The 20,528-nt window shown below is 43.4% G+C and overlaps 1 protein-coding gene across 4 annotated transcripts in view; it reads left to right on the forward strand.

Annotated features, from left to right (window-relative positions):
* The window catches only part of fbxo16 (F-box protein 16), a 49,975-nt gene that overhangs the window by 10,953 nt on the left and 18,494 nt on the right, over positions 1–20,528 (forward strand). For all 4 annotated transcript variants that reach the window (XM_059645570.1, XM_059645571.1, XM_059645568.1 and 1 more), the window contains exons 5-8: positions 3,187–3,393; positions 4,769–4,933; positions 16,487–16,686; positions 17,398–17,500. In XM_059645570.1, coding sequence (XP_059501553.1) covers positions 3,187–3,393; positions 4,769–4,933; positions 16,487–16,686; positions 17,398–17,500 — 675 coding nt within the window. The remainder of the gene's footprint in view (positions 1–3,186; positions 3,394–4,768; positions 4,934–16,486; positions 16,687–17,397; positions 17,501–20,528) is intronic.

Consider the following 20,528-nt stretch of genomic DNA (forward strand, 5'->3'; position numbering starts at 1 on the left):
AGCTTGAAAACATTGAAAACAAAATATTTATCTTACGCTGATTAGGACAGTCATAAGAATACTGAATTTAAAAGGGAGCAACAAATTATACATCATGAAAAATTCTGCTAATTGGATGGCAAATCAATTCTGATTGGTCAAGATGTCACCATGGGAGTACATAAGAAAAATATTGTTTTCCATACCTCTGTTTACTTCGGAAAAGGTCAAATTCCTGGACATGTGCTTTCTGGTTGCAACGGATAGGACCCTGTACATGAATTAATATAGCTTTGAATGAGCAAGTGAAAATGAGCCACCTTGAAAGCCCAAATGATAGTCTCAAGTTGGTTGTTGATGTTATTCTTAACATGCAGAGGATTGCTTCCCAAGTGCTATCCAAGTTACAGAATCCCATCTGACTTTAAACAAGACATTCTGCCCAGCAAATAAATCAGTAATGTAGCACGTGAATTTTAGTGGCAATGTAATGCCATGTATGTAGACTGTATCTCCTGACAACTGGGCAGTGGTATCGGACAGGATGTCCCTATGGCAATTTGCAATAGGCAGTGTACTGACCATAATCAACCAGCCCATGCTTTCAAAACTCAAAATGTAATGTTTAGTGTAAGGCCCAAGCCTCACATCCAGACAGGACAACATTCCAAATTAAACTCTTTACAATTGTTTCTTGAATTGTTAATACCAATTAGCCACCATCTCTTCTTACCAAGTATAACCTTTCCCATTGCTGTCATTGCTGTTAGTTTTTTGTTGTACTTTCCAGCTGTAGCTATTATGCTTCCTAAATACTTGTATTTATTGACATATTCTAGTTCTTTGCCTTCAATGAATATGTGAATATTTCTTTGTGATTTTGAGATATGTTTCATTTTAGTTTTGCCACTGTTCCCATTTATTCCAAGCGGGGAAGAGCAGGAAGACCATGATGAAGAAGAAATACAGTCACACGAACTTGGGCCACCTACTGAAACATGCAGCACTCAATAACTCATTGAATAATACCTGTAACCAGCAACATATAAAATTAGAAATTAGCACAAAATTAGCATGCTGCATCCATTAGAAACAATGCAGGTGTGTTAATTATACACCATAATCCCAGCAGCACCCCCCACCCCAACACTCTTGTATAAGGCTCTAATAGGTAAATATTTGTCCCTATTCCAATGGTTGAAAAACCAGTGGTATTTGTAGCAAGCCTTTCATGCCCTGGCTGAAATTGTTTAACTCATCACAGACTCGGAATTGTAAAGTTGGGCCTTTACTGTGGTTATCGTTATTTCAGGATTAGTTGAATGTGTATTTGATCTTGAAACAAATCCAACTCTCTCCCCTGGATGATATTACAAATCTGAGTTTGTCCATCCCATCTAATTGTACAAATTAGGTAGCAGATTCTGATACCTTTTTTCACCGTATGTGCTGCAGAAACACAAGCTGCTCAAATGGTTATGGCCTGAAACTCTTGGTGGTCAGTTCAACTTTTTAGCCCTCAACCATCATTAAATAGACTTGTGACTTTCATGAGCTACATTTCTGTTTTATTGAAGATTTGGCAATGTTCTTTAACATGCTCTTCAGAATGTATTATTTCTTTATGCCACAATATATCCGGCATTGTAATATGAAACTTTATTTCTCCTTTACCTCCTCCTGTCGTACAGGTGTTGACTCAAGCTCAAAAGTAGACATGTGCCCCTCAAAAATCACTCATACGGCTGTGTGTGTTCGAAAAGTGAGAATTGGAGGCCTATTCTACAGATTCACTGAGTGACCATGTAGAGACACTGCCAGCAAATAGTAACACACAAAATCCAGCCATTCTTTATCCATTTCCTCATTCACAATACTGAAGTCAATGTACTAAATCTGAGTCAACCTACTGCATTTGACTAATGTGCTTTAGATTAGGTTACCTACAGTGTGGAAACAGGCCCTTCAGCCTAAAAAGTCCACACAGCCCCTTGGAGCATCCCACCCAGACCCATCCTCCTATAACCACACACCCCTGAACACTATGGGCAATTTAGCATGCCCGATCCACCTAGCCTGCACATCTTTGGACTGTGGGAGGAAACCGGAGCACCCGGAGGAAACCCAAGCAGACACAGGGAGAATGTACAAACTCCACACTGACAGTTACGCAAGGCAGGAATCGAACCCGGGTCCCTGGTGCTGTGATCTGCAGTGCTAACCACTGAGCCACTGTGCCGCCCTAAAGTGAATTAGTTCAGGAAATAAATTGAACTTGTTACAACAGTGTATTTTCCTGTCAAGTGAATCCTCAGGAATGTTGTACTTTGTCTTTATTACTTATCCCAAGAATTCGTGTCTTCTTGATTCTCAATTAACTGAGGTATTATATGAATGTTTTATCATTGCACACTCCTCTTAGTGGTGTCTGTCATGCTAACCCATCCTCTGAGGTGCAAGTTTCAATATAGGGAATAAGCAGAGGTAGAAGCAGCAAGATGATTTATCCACAAAATACAAAGTCAACAAGCAAAATAAACTATTGACAAATTTAGTTCTTTCCAGAACAAATCTAGTTTTAGTCTCCATAACATTATGATTACATTTATAATTTTTCCAATTATTGCATCTTCAAAAAAATTACTAGTTGATTTCCTGTGACTTTGTACCTGAGTAAAGGAGCAAATAGAAAAGGCTCAGGAGTGGATGAAGGAGAGAGGGACAGGGCAAAAGGAGGTGAGAAGTGGCTGGGGTGAAGAAAGAAAGGAGACTAGGGAGAATGACATTAATGAGAAGAGTAGATATGGAAAGGAAGAAAGGGAAGACGAGTGAAAAAAAGAATTGGAGGAGAGGATGAGGTTAAATAGAAGGAAAGTGTGCAGTGGCTTTGTGGGAAATGCAAAGGAAATGAGTAGAGAAGGTGAAGAAGCATCGGAAATAAGGAAGTGTGGAAAGGATAGATTATAAAAGGGATGCACAGAAATGGATCAGGAGTGGTGTGAATGGAAGGGAGGAGAGGGAGGAAAGGGTGGAATACCAGACTGACAGATAGGAAAGGTGAGAGAAGGTGAGAATGGAAGAGTGAAAGGAAGCAAGGTGAAGGGCACAGTGAAGGCTCAAAACTTTTGATATATGATATCTTGGCATTTGTAGTGATGCTTGTGGTATATTAACTGTGTTTTTACTTTCCCTCATCTTCTCATTCAGTTTGACAAGTGGACTGATGCACAGCGACGAAAAATTCTTCTCAACTTGTTTGAAAGATGTTCTGTCTCTCAATTGAAATTCTGTGAGCAACATTTGCGTAGCAGAGTTCCTGTAGAAGCTCTTGATTTTGCTTGTTTCCTGCCCAGAGTGCTGACTCTATATATCTTCTCCTTCTTGGATCCAAGGAGTCTTTGCCGCTGTGCACAGGTAACAAAAATCAGAAAGTTTAACGGGCTTCCTTTACCAGCAGAAGGAATACTGTCTGTGATTCCTTATAGCAGTAACAATTCCCATACCAGCTGAGGTTACCATGAAGAATTCTTCTCAACCTCTCTCCTCACCTGAAGCATAGTGACCCTCAGGTTAAATCACCACTAGTCATCTCTCTGTAATGAGAGAACAGCCCAATGGTGCAGTAGGACCACAGCAACTTTACCTTTTTAACAGTAAACCCAATTAAACAAAAAAATAGTTTGTGAAATTCACAGGCATTTATACAGAACCGGAGGATCCGCTTATTCTCTACTGCAGTTTGCTACAGTTGTTAATACCTTGATCTCATACTATTACACAAGCCACCAAGTTGATGGGGTCCTACATAGCTACTCCTTCTTGCTGTAGAGCAAGAACAGCTCCAAGGAGCCATCTTCACTACCTTTATGTATGATTGGTGTTCAGCTTTTGTTGAAACTGTGCATATGTCTTGACTACTCCTACGGCCAAAACAATACTCCGGAACTTGTGTGTTAAATCCAGACTTGTATTACCCATTTCTGCCTTTTTAAAAAATAATTAGATGGCTCTTTCAAAGAGTAGGCACAAGCACAATAAACTGAATGGTCTCCTCCTATGTTGTGTGATTCCAGAAAAATAGCAGTAAATGTCTGACAAACAGAAGTCGTAAATTTAGAACTCTCAGACAGCTCATTCTTTGGATGCTAAGTCTTGCATGCTTCACACCTTTTAGCTAATACTCTTAAGTTCTTGATTTCCAAAGTGTTTTACAGCCATGAGGTATTTTGAAGTGTAGTCACAATTGTAATGTAACAGAATGTATCAGCCAATTTGTATTTCGCAATTTCCCACAAATAGCAATGAGATGAGATAATAATCTGTTCTTAGTTGTTAACTGAAAGGTAAGTATTGTCTTGGCTTCTGGAGAGAACTCCCCTGCTTTTCCTTGAACTATACACTAGAGAGAGCAGACAGAGTCTTTATTTAAGATTTCATGTGAAAGGTACGCCCTTCAACTGTGCTGCACTCTCTTAGAGCTGCTTTGGGAGTGTCAGCCCAAGTCCAGAATGGAACTTGAACGACAATCTTCTTAACACAGAAGTGAGGTCACAGTAAACCAAGAAAAGCCTTTCTTTATGGTGACATTCCTTGAATGTAAAGTTGGTGTAGTGTGGCTCCAGGCATACTGACACTCAAGCATTGTCTTGTGGAACTGTTTTATGCCTTGGGTAACCTTTTAGGTGTTTTCATAAAATGTACATGTAGAGAATTACATGTGTACATTGTTAATTTTGCTGGTCCTTAGATCACGCTGAAAATGTACTGCATACTTTCTGCTATGTTCTAGGTAAGCTGGCATTGGAAAGACTTGGCTGAATTGGATCAACTTTGGATGCCAAAATGCCTGAGACTGGACTGGTACATCAACTTCTCACCAACTATCTATGAACAAAGAATCTGGAAGAGACACTACATTGAGATGCTGAAAGAACTGAATGTCACCAAACCAACGGTGAGTATAATATCCATACACGTATCCCTGTGTAACTCCTGAATTGAGTGACTTAATAAAAAGTCTGCCTGACAGCAATAACACACTGGAGGGTGGCATAAGGGGTTTGTGAGTTGAGCTTCCAACCTTAAGTGGACAGGAAGGCTCTCCTTCAACAGCTTCTGGCCAATCGAGTAACTGGAACAAGGATGTTTCTGGGACGACAGGCATCTACACAGAGAAGCACAGTGGTCACCTTCTTGAACCATTGCAGTCCATGTGTTGTGGTTAGACCCGCAATGTTCTAAGGGAGGGTATCCCAGGATTTTGACCTGGTGACAGTGAAAGAATGGCAATATCTTTCCAAGTCAGGATGGTCAGCTGGATGGAAACTTGCAGATGGTGGTGTTCCCATGTATCTTTTGCCCTTATTCATTTAGATGGAAGTGGTCATGGTTTTGGAATGTGCCGTCTGAGGATCTTTGGTGAATTTCTGCATTGCATCTGGTTAATAGTTCTCACTGCTGCTACTGAACGTCAGTGGTGCAGGGAGTTGAAGCTTCTGGATACAGTATCAGTCAGGTGGGTTTTTTTGTTCTGAATGATGTCAAACTTCGTAAGTGTTCTTGGAGCTGCATTTATCCAAGCAAGTGGGAAGCATTCCATCATACCCCTGACTTGTGCCTTGTAGATGGTGGACAGGCTTGGGGTTTATGAGCTGCAGTATTCCTAACATATGACTTGCTCTTGTAGCTGCTGTATTTATATGGCAAATCCATTTGTGTTTCTGATCAGTGGTAATCCCCAAGGATGTTGATAGTGGGGGAATTCAGTGATGGTAACACCATTGACTCTCAAGGGGCTGTGATTGGATTGTCTCTTATTGGCGATTGTCATTTCCTGGTATTTGCATGACACAGATGTTACTTGCCTCACGTCAGCTCAAGCCGGGGTATTGTCAAGATCTTGTTGAATTTGAACATGGACTGCTTCAGTATCTGAGGAGTCATGAATGGTGTTGAACATTGTGCAATCATTGGCGAGCATCCCTACTTCTGACCTTATGATGGAAGAAAGGTCATTGATGACAGAGCATTGTAGCTGAACAGGGAAGCTGGAAGGGGTGTGTGTTGACACGATGTTGTTCCAACCATTAATTATGAGATAACCCTCTGCTTCCTGGCTTATCACAAAAAGCGATTTGTGGCCTTTGCACTCTAGCACGCCTGCACCATCCAGTGTTTGTGACAGTGGAGGTGGATTGAGGCCATTAATCACCATTTACTATTTTTCATTCACTCATGGCATGCAGACGTCACTGACTGAGCCAGTATTTATTTGTCATCTCAAGTTACCCTTGAGATGGTGGCAGTGAGCTGCCTTCTTGAACCATTGCAGTCCATGTGTTGTGGTTAGACCTGCAATGTTCTTAAGGAGGGAATCCCAGGATTTTGACCCGGTGACAGTGAAGGAATGGCAATATTTTTCCAAGTCAGGATGTTCACCTTGGAGGGATGGTCACTGATGAACTGATGAAGCAGCAGACACTATCCTGAGAAACTCCTGCAGCGATGTTCTGGAGCTGAGATGACTGACCTCCAATAACCACAACCATCTTCCTATGTGCCAGATATGACTCAAACCAGGGACCAGTTTACTGCCTGATTGCCATTTATTCCATTTTTGCTCGGGCTTGTATGCCACACTTGATCAAATGTGGCCTTGATGTCAAGAGCTGTCACTGTAATCTCACCTCTGAAATTTAGCTCTTTTGTCCATGTTTGAAACAAGGCTATAGTGAGGTCAGGATCTGACAGAACTCATACTGACATCAGTGAGCAGGCTGATGCTAAGCTGGTGCCGTTTGGTAGCACTTTTTATGACACCTTCCATTACTTCCCTGATGATCAATAGTAAACAGTCAAGGCAAAAACTGGCTGAGTTGATTTTGTGTATCGGAAATTCCTGGGCAATTTTCCACAGTGTTGGATAGATGTTCTAACTGTACTGGAAGAGCTTGGCTTGGGATATGCCAAGTTCTGGAGCACAGACCTTCAATACTACTTCCAGAATGTTGTCAGAGCCCATGGCCTTTGCAGTGTCCAATGCCTCCAGTTGTTTCTTGATATCAAATCAATTGAATCGAATTAGTTGAAGACTGGCATTTGTGATGGTGGGGACCAGAGGAGGCAGCTGTGATGGATCACTGACTTGGCTCTTCTGGCTGAAGATTACTGTAAATGCTTCAGTCTTATCTTTTGCACTGCTGTGCTGGGCTCTTCTGGGGATATTTCTGGAGTCTCCTCCTCCATTGAGTTGTTAATTGTCCACCACCATCCATGACTTAATGTGACATGACTGTAGAGCTTAGATCTGATCCGTTGGTGTAGGATTGCTTATTTCTGCCTGTTACTTGTTGCTTATGTTGTTGGGCAAATATTCCAATTTAGTAGCTTCACCAGACTGACACCTTATTTTTTGGCATGCCCAGTGTTGCTCCTGACATGTCCTTCTGCAGTCTCCGTTAAATTAAGGGTTACCCATGACTTGATGCTTGAATAGGTGATATACCAGGCCATGAGGTTATGAAGTGTGTTGGAGTACGATTCTGTTACTGTTGATGACCCACCGCAGCTCATGGATATCCAGTCTTGAGATTCTAGATCTGTTTGAAGGCTGTCCCATTTAGAATGGTGTCAGTGCCACACACTGCAATGTGAAGGCAGGACTTCGCCTCCACAAGGTTTGTACACTGGTCACTCTTACTGATACTGTTACGACAGATCCATCTGCAGCCATTAGATTGATGAGGATGAGGTCAAGTATGTTTTTCTGTTGGTTCTCTCACCACCTGTTGCAAATCCAGTCTAGCAGCTATGCCTTTTAGGACCCGCCCAGCTCGATCAGCAGTGTTGCTGCTGAGCCACTCTTGGTGGTGGACATTGAAATCCCCCAGCCAGAGTACATTTTGCACACTTGCCACCCACAGTGCTTCTTTATTGCCTAAAGATGGCGGTAAGGTAGGACGCTCCAGTTGGAGCTCCTCAGCTCGTTAGTCCCTTTCCATTTCCCTTCTTTCTTACTCTTCTTCATAGCTTTTGCTCCCCAACTCCCGGAAAGTGGAGTCGATGACTGGAGCAAGCAGGCTGTGTCCCACGGCAGAATGGAGAGCGTATGGGCTGCGTCCCATGGCAGAAAGAGTATGGGCCAAACCTTGCAGCAGAGCAAACAGGCGATTCCCGAAGCAGCAGCGGGGCGGGCCCTGGATGGATGCTGGCACGTGGAGGCAGCATGGCCTCGTGGTCTGGGGCCTGCAGGCATGGATTAGAACTTATGGAATTTTAGTACTAATGGTCACTTATTATCATTCTGAACTTTTTCACTGTTTTATGCTAATTTATATATTTTTTAATCTGTAACAATGCTTTTTTTTGGCCTGAAAGATTTGTACTTAGGTACTTGTACATAAGATGGCACGAGTAAAGGCAGCCATTGTAAAAACATTTCACTATACTCCAAGATAACGAAATGTGAGGCTGGATGAACACAGCAGGCCAAGCAGCATCTCAGGAGCACAAAAGCTGACGTTTCGGGCCGAGACCCTTCATCAGAGAGGGGGATGGGGTGAGGGTTCTGGAATAAATAGGGAGAGAGGGGGAGGCGGACCGAAGATGGAGAGAAAAGAAGATAGGTGGAGAGGAGAGTATAGGTGGGGAGGTAGGGAGGGGATAGGTCAGTCCAGGGAAGACAGACAGGTCAAGGAGGTGGGATGAGGTTAGTAGGTAGGAGATGGAGGTGTGGCTTGGGGTGGGAGGAAGAGATGGGTGAGAGGAAGAACAGGTTAGGGAGGCAGAGACAGGTTGGACTGGTTTTGGGATGCAGTGGGTGGAGGGGAAGAGCTGGGCTGGTTGTGTGGTGCAGTGAGGGGAGGGGACGAAGTGGGCTGGTTTCGGGATGCGGTGTGGGAAGGGGAGATTTTGAAGCTGGTGAAGTCCACATTGATACCATTGGGCTGCAGGGCTCCCAAGCGGAATACGAGTTGCTGTTCCTGCAACCTTCAGGTGGCATCATTGTGGCACTGCAGGAGGCCCATGATGGACATGTCATCTAAAGAATGGGAGGGGGAGTGGAAATGGTTTGCGACTGGGAGGTGCAGTTGTTTATTGCGAACCGAGCGGAGGTGTTCGGCAAAGCGGTCCCCAAGCCTCCGTTTGGTTTCCCCAATGTAGAGGAAGCCACACCGGGTACAGTGGATGCAGTATACCACATTGGCAGATGTGCAGGTGAACCTCTGCTTAATGTGGAAAGTCATCTTGGGGCCTGGGATAGGGGTGAGGGAGGAGGTGTGGGGGCAAGTGTAGCATTTCCTGCGGTTGCAGGGGAAGGTGCCGGGTGTGGTGGGGTTGGAGGGCAGTGTGGAGCGAACAAGGGAGTCACGGAGAGAGTGGTCTCTCCGGATAGCAGACGGGGTGGGGATGGAAAAATGTCTTGGGTGGTGGGGTCGGATTGTAGATGGCGGAAGTGTCGGAGGATGATGCGTTGTATCCGGAGGTTGCGGATGGAATTTTTGCAGGAGGGTGGGTGGGAGGAGGTGTATTCTAGGTAGCTGTGGGAGTCGGTCGGCTTGAAATGGACATCAGTAACAAGCTGGTTGCCTGAGATGGAGACTGAGAGATCCAGGTTGTACACGGGCCCCAAACCCCACCTCTTCCTCCGTTACATTGATGACTGTATTGGCGCCGCCTCTTGCTCCCCAGAGGAGCTCGAACAGTTCATCCACTTCACCAACACCATCCACCCCAACCTTCAGTTCACCTGGGCCATCTCCAGCACATCCCTCACCTTCCTGGATCTCTCAGTCTCCATCTCAGGCAACCAGCTTGTAACTGATGTCCATTTCAAGCCCACCGACTCCCACAGCTACCTAGAATACACCTCCTTCCACCCACCCTCCTGCAAAAATTCCATCCCCTATTCCCAATTCCTCCGCCTCCGCCGCACCTGCTCCCACGATGAGGCATTCCACTCCCGCACATCCCAGATGTCCAAGTTCTTCAAGGACCGCAACTTTCCCCCCCACAGTGGTCGAGAACGCCCTTGACCGCGTCTCCCACATTTCCCACAACACATCCCTCACACCCCGCCCCCGCCACAACCGCCCAAAGAGGATCCCCCTCGTTCTCACACACCACCCCACCAACCTCCGGATACAACGCATCATCCTCCGACACTTCCGCCATCTACAATCCGACCCCACCACCCAAGACATTTTTCCATCCCCACCCCTGTCTGCTTTCCGGAGAGACCACTCTCTCCGTGACTCCCTTGTTCGCTCCACGCTGCCCTCCAACCCCACCACACCTGGCACCTTCCCCTGCAACCGCAGGAAATGCTACATTTGCCCCCACACCTCCTCCCTCACCCCTATCCCAGGCCCCAAGATGACTTTCCACAATAAGCAGAGGTTCACCTGCACATCTGCCAATGTGGTATACTGCATCCACTGTACCCGGTGTGGCTTCCTCTACATTGGGGAAACCAAGCGGAGGCTTGGGGACCGCTTTGCAGAACACCTCCGCTCAGTTCGCAATAAACAACTGCACCTCCCAGTCGCAAACCATTTCCACTCCCCCTCCCATTCTTTAGATGACATGTCCATCATGGGCCTCCTGCAGTGCCACAATGATGCCACCCGAAGGTTGTAGGAACAGGAACTCATATTCCGCTTGGGAACCCTGCAGCCCAATGGTATCAATGTGGACTTCACCAGCTTCAAAATCTCCCCTTCCCCCAACGCATCCCGAAACCAGCCCAGTTCGTCCCCTCCCCCCACTGCACCACACAACCAGTCCAGCTCTTCCGCTCCACCCACTGCATCCCAAAACCAGTCCAACCTGTCTCTGCCTCCCTAACCTGTTCTTCCTCTCACCCATCCCTTCCTCCCACCCCAAGCCGCACCTCCATCTCCTACCTACTAACCTCATCCCACCTCCTTGACCTGTCCGTCTTCCCTGGACTGACCTATCCCCTCCCTACCTCCCCACCTATACTCTCCTCTCCACCTATCTTCTTTTCTCTCCATCTTCGGTCCGCCTCCCCCACTCTCCCTATTTATTCCAGAACCCTCACCCCATCCCCCTCTCTGATGAAGGGTCTAGGCCCGAAACGTCAGCTTTTGTGCTCCTGAGATGCTGTTTGGCCTGCTGTGTTCATCCAGCCTCACATTTCGTTATCTTGGATTCTCCAGCATCTGCAGTTCCCATTATCACTAAATTCCCATACTTCTATACTAGAGTGCATGTGACAGTAAAGAATATTGTATTGTATTCTGATCTATTCATATTGTTTAACCTGATGTCTAGAGATTTTTAAGGGTCCGGAATCAACGTGATAACTCTCAGGGCAACTCCTCCCTGACTGTATACTACCATGCTGTTACCTCTGCTGGGTCTGTTCCACTGGGATGGTGATGTTTGTGATATCGTCTATGAGATATGATTTCATGAGTATGACTGCATCAGGCTGTTGCCTGACCAGTCTGTGAGACAGCTGTCCTAAGTTTGGCACTAAGCTCCAGACATTGGTGAGGAGGACTTTGCAGGGTCGACAGGGGCATTTTTGCCACTGTCATTTCTGGTACCTAGATTGATGCCCAACTATGTGATTTCACTTCCTTGTTGAGACTCGGTAGTGATTGATGCAATTGTGTGGCTTTCTAGGTCATTTCCAAAGGGCATTTGAGAGTCACTAGACAAGAGCTTGTGGTGTTTGAGTGATACAGTAGATTGGTGGAGGACTGGCTAAGATGAGATATATACTTGAGATAAATGGGCCACTTTCAGGCTGGCAAATAGAAATTAATGCCACAGGGATCAGTGCTGGGCTGTCACTGTTTACAATCTATAGGTTTGATTGAAGGAATTGACTGTATTGCAGCCAAATTTTCTGATATGACGGTAGTTTGGAAAACAAATTGCAAGGCAAATAACTTGGGCAAATTTTTCCTGACCTGTCCAGAGCTTTTAAAAGGATGGATAGAAGTATTTCTGAACCGGAAGGAATTTCACTCCCACAGCATCCAGCTTGTATGCAACCACCAAGAGCATTATTATAGTTATGTACCCACTGTCAAGGGAGCCGTCATGATGGTTACATTCATGCACTTCTCCCAAGTTCCTCGAATGTTGGCTCCCTGCACATCATCTCCAAGGCTGGCTCATGGGTGACAAGAACACCCCAGAAGATTAATGACCCTTAGGCTGATGCTGAATAGTGCTACAATGCTGCCTGTACATCCACTGGAGCCATCACTGAGCAGACAATTGGTATTCTGAAGATATGCTTTTATTGCCTGGACCACAGGACAAGCATTTCAGTATTCATCAGACAGAGTCTCCAGAAGAGTGATTGTTTGCTACAAGTTGCACAACCTAACAATATGATGGGGTGCAAACATTGAAGAGAGAGGAGATGAACTATCCACCTATCTCCTCATATGAAGAAAGTAGGGAGTTGTATTGAAACGCTAAGGGAGTCACCACCAGTGATAAGGATGCTCAAAAAGCCAACATAATACAGAAGCAAGGCAGACACACCAGAGAACCTGATAGATATATTCAATGGCAAATTATTTTATATTAGTGTATGCAGGCCATCAGAACTATGAGCCAGTAATGGCACCAGAAGCTTTCCTGTTTTCAGGGTAATGCTTGCTTTATATCTTTAAAATGTTATAATAATTTATTTGCCATTACTTGTAAGTTAATCTTGTTCCTTTACACCAATTGCCTCTCATTCAGTCTCCAGCACTTCAGAATTGACTTGTACAGGATTACATGGGGCCTGTGCTCATGATTCACACCTTAGTTGCAAGGGGTGTCCATTTACTAGAACTGTTGAGGAGCTAAACATTGCTGATTGAGTCCCAAAGCACAAAATTCAGCTCATATTTCTACTTTCTAGAGGCCCCGTTCATCTGAGAGGACTGCAGGGAATGATGACCTTAAAGCTCTTTGCATTGCTCCACATGATGCACGCCGTGAGAGAAAACAAATGGTCAGATACCTTTCCAGATTGAATGAGACTACATACAAAATGCTACATTTGTGTTAATTGTTGGGTTATGCAGGAGGTTGACATTAGCACACCCAAAGTTACTTCAGTGTTATTTAATCTTTATTTTTCTGCTGCCTTAACTCAGTGCCATTTCGTCAGGTGTAGGTACATTTGAGATCTGCTGACTGCTTTGCTGGTTGCCTAAGTTGTCTTTAGTGCATGTGAGGCCTGTCTTGGGTGTCTACTGCACAAGTGAAGGTTCAACCTCCTTGGCATGACCTGATGGAAGCACCTGGGTCCCTGGCAGAGTGGAGGTGGTTTCGCAGAGCACCCTGGATTATCCTGAGATAATCCTTGGGTACCTTGTCTTTTCCTCCTGCTCCCTGTTGGTATACAAGAGCATCTTGCTCATCCCTTGATCATGGTTCATCCCATGGACCACTTAATGTTCTAAACAATCCCTGAGATCCCCAAGTTTCTCTGTCTCTCTGTGACTGGAACATACCGGATGAGCAGGCGTTCTCGTGTCTGTAGGCAAGGTTGTTCCGAAGAGTTCCTCAGCCCTCAGTGTGAAGATGTTTGTCCTTGTCTCAGTTCAAAAAGGCTGACCTTGTTATCCTGAGACAGGGAGCCCTGCCAAAGGTTTTGGCCTTTTGGTAATGTCACTGGACTACAATCAAGAACCCTGGGCCAGTACTATAGGGATATGTGTTTGAAACTCAGCCTGTTTCGGATGTTACCCATCTGAACAGTACAATTCCTTTCTGTCCCAATTCTGGTTGGTATCACTGACCGAGAAGTTACATTTTTTTTTGCACCACTCTTTCAGGCATGATCAATAGTATGTGGCTCAGGTGATAATCCAGAGGTTATAACCACTGAGGTCCTATCCTTCAATTTAATTGCTAGTTCTTGGTATTCCCGAATGGGATCTTTAGCCTACAGTTCCTTTTCATGTTGGTTCTAACATGGATCTCAATATTTGTAACCTCCCCCTTCAGTTCCCTTTCCCCCTAATATCTTATCAATCAAGATGTACCTCACCCAGGCACCAGGCAAATTGCATACCACTTGGAACTTTCAATCCTGCCAATAAAAGATTAAATTATCCATCCCCATAATTATTGAATCATCTAACCCTGCCACATCATACTTCCCATCCTCCTGCTCCTGTATCCTGATCCAAATTTCATGATCTGCATTCAGGCTGGTCCTTCTGATGATCCTTAAATGCAGCAAATACTTTGGCATGAAAAAAAAACACTGGACACAAGGTATAAATACTTATTGCCTCAAGTTTACATAAACCACTAAAAATATCAGAAGTGAAAGGCAGAACCTTCTCCCCACTCTGCATCAGTTATCCACTCCATAAATTTCCATAGAAGTTTACATCACAGAAGGAGATTTATTGATAAACCAGTCTAAAAGTAATTCGACTGCACTGTGTTCTCTCCATGGCTTGAATCACCCAACTAATCCCACTGTACCGTTATCTTCCCAAGGATGTGTACGAATCCAAAACTGTTCACGCTGTTCCAGTCTTCCCATTGTTCTGTGTCAATCGTAAACTAATCCTAGTCCAACCCAATACAGCTGCTGTGCTTTCACCTCATAGGCTGATAAAGAACTCTATTAAAACTGAACAGATGTTATACCAGCTGGCTTGTAAATCAAGCAACTCTGTATGGTTTTTAATTAGGAATCAATGACAAGTGTAACTAGTTATTTTTACAGTTTAAAGAGCAGAGGATTTAAAATAATTTCAGAGTACTGCAGTTAAACAAACCGTATCTGTCTGAATTGTGTTGCAACTACTTCATAAATCCTTGACTCTCATACTGCAGTTTGAAGGTCTGCAACAACCGTAGTTTGATCTGTCTGAACTCAATCCCATCCCCTTTCGTCAACCAGCAAATATTGAGTCCTCTCAACTCCATGATAATCCAACCTTTATTCTTTAAATTCTTGAGGCTCTAAATAATGCAGCAATACTTTAATCCAGTTTTCACTAACACTGTTTACACAGGCAAAACCTTGCACTAGCTTGCCAAGAGCCTGCGTCATTTATTTAGTTGCTTTAGGCAATACGTTTGCATACTATTAACTATTTGTCAATTTGAACACATAACAGCCTACCTGCAGAGTATCAAGGGAGGTACGCTGAAACTATTGGTCACTGGCTTGGTTTGGTCTGGAATTATGTCCAATCTGAGCACCATACTTCAGGAAGGAAGCTGGTGTCTTGTAATTTACTTACAGATTTATTTAGAACGGTTTTAGGGATGAGGGGCTTCATCACAGAGATGCTGGTGTCGTTTTCCTTAATGCAGCATAGGTTAAAGGGAGATTTAATGCAGGTGTTCTATTTTGTAGAATGTTTTGATTGAACACATATGGAAACATGGGTGATTTACTGGTGAAGGTTAATGAGTGATTTGATGATAAGAAAAGCACTTCTGGGTATAAACAAAAGGAAAGAAAGAACAAATACAGAGGACTTTGTTGTTGAAATGCCCCTACCTCTGAGCCAGAAGGCCTGGGTCCAAGTCCTCCCTGCTCCCGAGGTGTATAATAACATCTCTGAACAGGTTGATTCAAAAAAAAAGGAGCAAATGTGTTCATGCCCTGGTATCCTTGGAGATGGAGCACACTGGTGTCCACTGATACTGTTCGTGTCTTCAGGGAGAGATGGAGTGCCTTGACTCCCCCTCCAATACCGTTTTGATTAAATCTCCTCCGTCTCTCCCTACCCAACTCTGGTATCATTGTACTGCTTCTGTTGGGCTTTGCAAGTAAACTGACCAGTAATTGGAAACATAGACAACTTAGTGGTGTTGGATAAAGGTGCATGTAACATAGATGATGGGAAAACATGTTCAATTTTGTGTGAAAGCACTTCTGGATATATAACCCATGGCCAATCCACCAAACCCGCACATCTTTCAACTGTGAGAGGAAAGCCAGGCAGACATGGGCAGATTTTTCAGACTCCACACATTCAGTTTCCCAAGGGTGCAATTGAACCCAGGTTCCTGGCATAGTAAGGCAGCAGTGCTGACCACTGAGCCAAGTGCTCCCCAAATGTTTGGTGAAAAAAAAAAGCAGAGGGGAGATGAGGAGAATTCTTTCAATGCAAAAACTTGTTATGATTTAGAATAATATACCAGGAAGTGTGGTAGAATCAGATTAAGTAATATCCTTCATAAGAGAATTGGAATAATATTTGAAAAGGAATAATTTTGGATCTACAGCAAGAGAGCAGGTAATTGAGACCAATGGGGTAGCTCCTCTGAACCAGCATGGGCATAGTGAGTTGAAAAGCCTTCTTTGCATTGTATGTCCAAGACTCTACCTTTTTAAACCTTGTGCTCAATAAAAATAAGTGCAGTCACCTGTTTCTTGCAAAGGTTGTAGAGGAGCTTTTACTTATGCCCTCTATCTTTCCAACATCAAACTTTATAGCCCATGGACTGATGTCACAAATATGTTTTTATTTGGCGTTTCTCCTGTTTACAGACTCCACCCAGAGATGAGTTTATTGTGGTGGATGTCCATCCATTACCAAAGAATCCTATGGATCAGAAGCAGCTGAGAATTACAGCACCTCGATCCTTGCCTGAAAAAGCGCGGCTCGAGCTCCCACCATGGCGTGACTCAGACCGACATCCAACAGACACCATACGCTTCAACTACCTGGACAACTGTGAACACCCTGGGTAAGTGTAAGGAAATCTGCTATAGAAATTGTCAGGCTACCAGCAGGGAAGTGGAAGGACCTGCTGAATGCTCAAGGGGAACCTCTAACTTTCTGCCACTGAATCATGTCTTCGCCATATGGGAGGTAGGGGGAACACCACATTGAGGTCACATAAGTAACCTGAACCCAGAGCTGTGTGTGTATTCAATTTGGTTCAGACACTACACCAAGAGAAACAGGAAAGGAATACTTGAACCCAGTACATGTCTCAGTATGAATCTGACATGTGCCTTGAAATAAGCATTTTTTTTAAAAAAGCAGAAAAAAAAGTTAAATCATAACTATTACGAATTTATTTTGCATCAATTGTGTACAGCACTCTGAATCAAAAGACTCACCATAGTTTAATGCATAAAGTTATCTTTTTGTTTTATTCATTTCATATATAGTTAAACATATTGCTCTGATTATCAAAACATGAAATATTTTGAAGCAGAATAGACTATTTATTCAATTGGGTATGTAGCTTGACATTTGACATAGGTTAGAGGGGTTTATTGTGCAATATCCATTATAGTAGATTACATGGCGATATATATCTCTCCCAGGGAAGTTTCCATGCATCTTGCTGCAGGTAACAGGTCAGACCTGTGCCTAAGGCACCTGTTCTGCATCAGTACTTTCTATTCATTCTTGAACTATTTGAATGAGGGTTGCTGTATTTTTCTAGACAAAAGAAAGGAGGCAGAACCACCCCTACTCTTGGCCAACAGGCTTGCAACAGAAAGAAGCATCCATCAGCAAACTACAAAATGAGGAAAGCGAAATCACTGGTAGGTGTGCTACAATTCCTTCTCAGCTTTCTTTAAAAAAGAAATAAAGTAATTAAAATGGACCTTTGGAGAAAGAAGGAACCAAGTAACACCTGCTGAAATAGCAGGCCACTTTATTCTACACCCACAAACTTCAATGGAAAAAGAAAGTGGACACAAGTTATACAAGTTTCAAATTTGACTGTTGTCTGGTTCTACTTTTAGTGAAATCGAGTCCCACCTATTGGTGTCTATTTCACCATTACTTGCTAAATTTTTAGGCAGGATCAAAATTCACGAGTCACATGTCATTGATCTTTTATTGATGAGAGTCTAATACTTAGAGTTTCACCATCAGGTAAACGAAGCTGACTTCCTATACTTTACAGTGGGTGTTGGGACACAGTTTTCAGATCTGCATTAATGATCTGGGTTCTATCTCAACAAACACATGCATTTGTCTCCAAAGCACCTTTCAGTCCTAAATGGTGCTTGTTTGAAATTCAGCCAACACTTTTATAGTTTGCCAGGAGACAGCCTTCAGTCAAGAATAATAACTTAAAGCAGTCTCTCCAGACAGGTAGTCTCCAATATGAGGAAAGAATATTGAATTGATGACCAATATTTAAGCCCATGTTCCTCTTTTAATTCCAGTTTATTGAGTCTCAGAAATTTGCAATTTCCACCCGAGCTGTGAGCAAAGAAAGAAACTAAAGGTTATTAATCAAGACCTACAGTTCCATCATTACATTATCCAAACTGCTTCTTGTTAATTCTAGTTTCGTACATAGTTGTTAGAAAAACATGCCAGTTAGTGAAAAATTTGTTCTTTACCTTTTGTTCCCCCTGAATTAACTTGACTTGATTAACTTAATATGTGAGCATCACTGACAAGTCCAACATTTATTGCCCTTTTCTAATTGTCCCTGAGAAAGTGGTGATAAATGTTCTTGGATTGCTGCAGTCCATGTGGTGTAAGTAAACTATAATGCTTTGTTTCTCTAGCAGTTTGATACAACCAAGTAGTCTTTGAAATGGCTTAATAAGCCATTTAAGTGTCAGCCAAATTGCTGTAGTTCTAGAGTCATGGGTAGGCCAGGTAACGGTGGCAGATCTCCTTCCCTGGGCGACATTAATGAACCATGGATTCTGTGACAGTCTGGTAGTTTCATAATCATTGTTAACAATACTACTTTTCTGTTTCCAAATGTGATAACTAGTTTAATTTAATTTCCTGCAGCTGTTATGGGGATATTTGAACTTGTTTTGAAGGTAGTATATTTAGCATGGATTGGAAATTGACCAACTTATAAAAGATAGAATGATGGGATAAAGGGGGCATTAATAAGTTGGTGGCCTTTAGTTAGAGTGATGGCAAAGGGATCAGTGTGTAGTCACAATTATTTATAATGTATATTAATGACCTGCATGATGAAAGCAAATGTACTGCAGCCAAGTTTATGGATGGCACAAAGTAGTTATGCAGGTGGTAAGGAAGACAAGAAAGAATCTACAGAGGGATGTAGTCAAGTTATGTTGTGGGCAAAAACTTAGCTGGTGAAATATACTGGGGTGGGGTGGGGACACAGAAATATGAAGTTATGCACTTAGGCAGGAAAAATTGAAGAGCTGAGTATTATTTATATGGACAAAGATTACAGAAAGCTACTGAATAGAGAGATTTATGAGTCATCAGACATAATTCACTAGAAGGTAGCACCCATGTTCAACAGATATGGGTATTACAGAAGGTGACTGGAATGTTGCCTTTATTTGAAAGGAAATGGAGTATAAAAATAATAAGATACTGCTAAAACGGTACAAGGCAGGAGTCAGACCACAGCTGGAATACAATGAACAATTTTTGGCCCTTTATCTGAGAAAAGCTATACTGACATTGGAGGCAATCCAGAGAAGATTTACTAGGTTGAAACCATGTATGGAGGGACTGTCTTATGAGGAGAGGTTGAGTCGGCTGAGCCTATACTCATGGGAATTTAGAAGAGTAGTAAGCAATCTGAAAGAAACATACAAGATTCTTAGGATTTAATGTGGTGGATATAGAAAGTTGTTTTCTTCCAGTGGGATAATGGGGAGAAGACTCCACACCAGGTAAAATCTGATCTCCCCTGGGGTGAAATGGTATTAGGGATGCCCATGCCGAACACATGACTCCTCTAAGCGACAGAAACAGATTACTTCAGAGACGAAGTTCTGTGCAAGTACCACAGGAATGGCCCTGCATGGATAAGAGGCATGGTTGATGCAAGGTCAGGACCAATGACGTGTAAAATTTAGGTAGGTGCAACGGTACTTAACAAACATGCGAACCATATAAAAGCTGTCAACTCTCAAACGGTTTGGGAGCAAAACGTGCCCAATTCCTCAAAGGCCTTTCTGACTGTACTGGAGCCCTTGGGATTCTCCCTCTCCATCAAACATTGAAAATACCTCGAAATCCGAGATGAACACTGCAGATGTCGCTTCCAAGATGCTCCTGGCACAAGAAGTGAGCTCCTGTGCGTTACATCGCACCCATATCAGAGACTGAGTTGGAAGAAACTGACCAGGTGCTAAAACACACCAGTGGAGCTACAAAGTAAAGAACCGCCCTATGTCCTTAGACACAGAGGGGAAGGGATGTAATGATTGTAATGATGTCAGCCAGATGGACCTCATAGAATATTAAATCCCTGACTGAGGCTGTCAGTCTGGTCCAACTGGGGAGCTCTGGCTGATAGTTAACCAAGAATGCTTCTTATTCTGAGAGCTGGCTCTGAGGGAGCTGGATCAATGTCCACCTGTAAATAAAGAGTGACTTAGTGACAGGATACCTGCCTCTTTGGAGTATTTCAGCTAGTTAATGACAAGTAGCTCATTGCAGTGAATGGTTTAAAAACAAGGATGGACGAATTAAAATTAAAAGGTGTCAGGTTTAAAGAAAATACTTTGTTTTGATGAAACATATTTGGAGAAAATAAACAACAAAACCCAGAATATTCTGGTTTCTTGATATCCTACAAAATCTTTAACCTTTTGCGAAATGCTT

The sequence above is a fragment of the Stegostoma tigrinum genome, chromosome 4, assembly GCF_030684315.1.
Source record: "Stegostoma tigrinum isolate sSteTig4 chromosome 4, sSteTig4.hap1, whole genome shotgun sequence".
Taxonomy (NCBI): domain Eukaryota; kingdom Metazoa; phylum Chordata; class Chondrichthyes; order Orectolobiformes; family Stegostomatidae; genus Stegostoma; species Stegostoma tigrinum.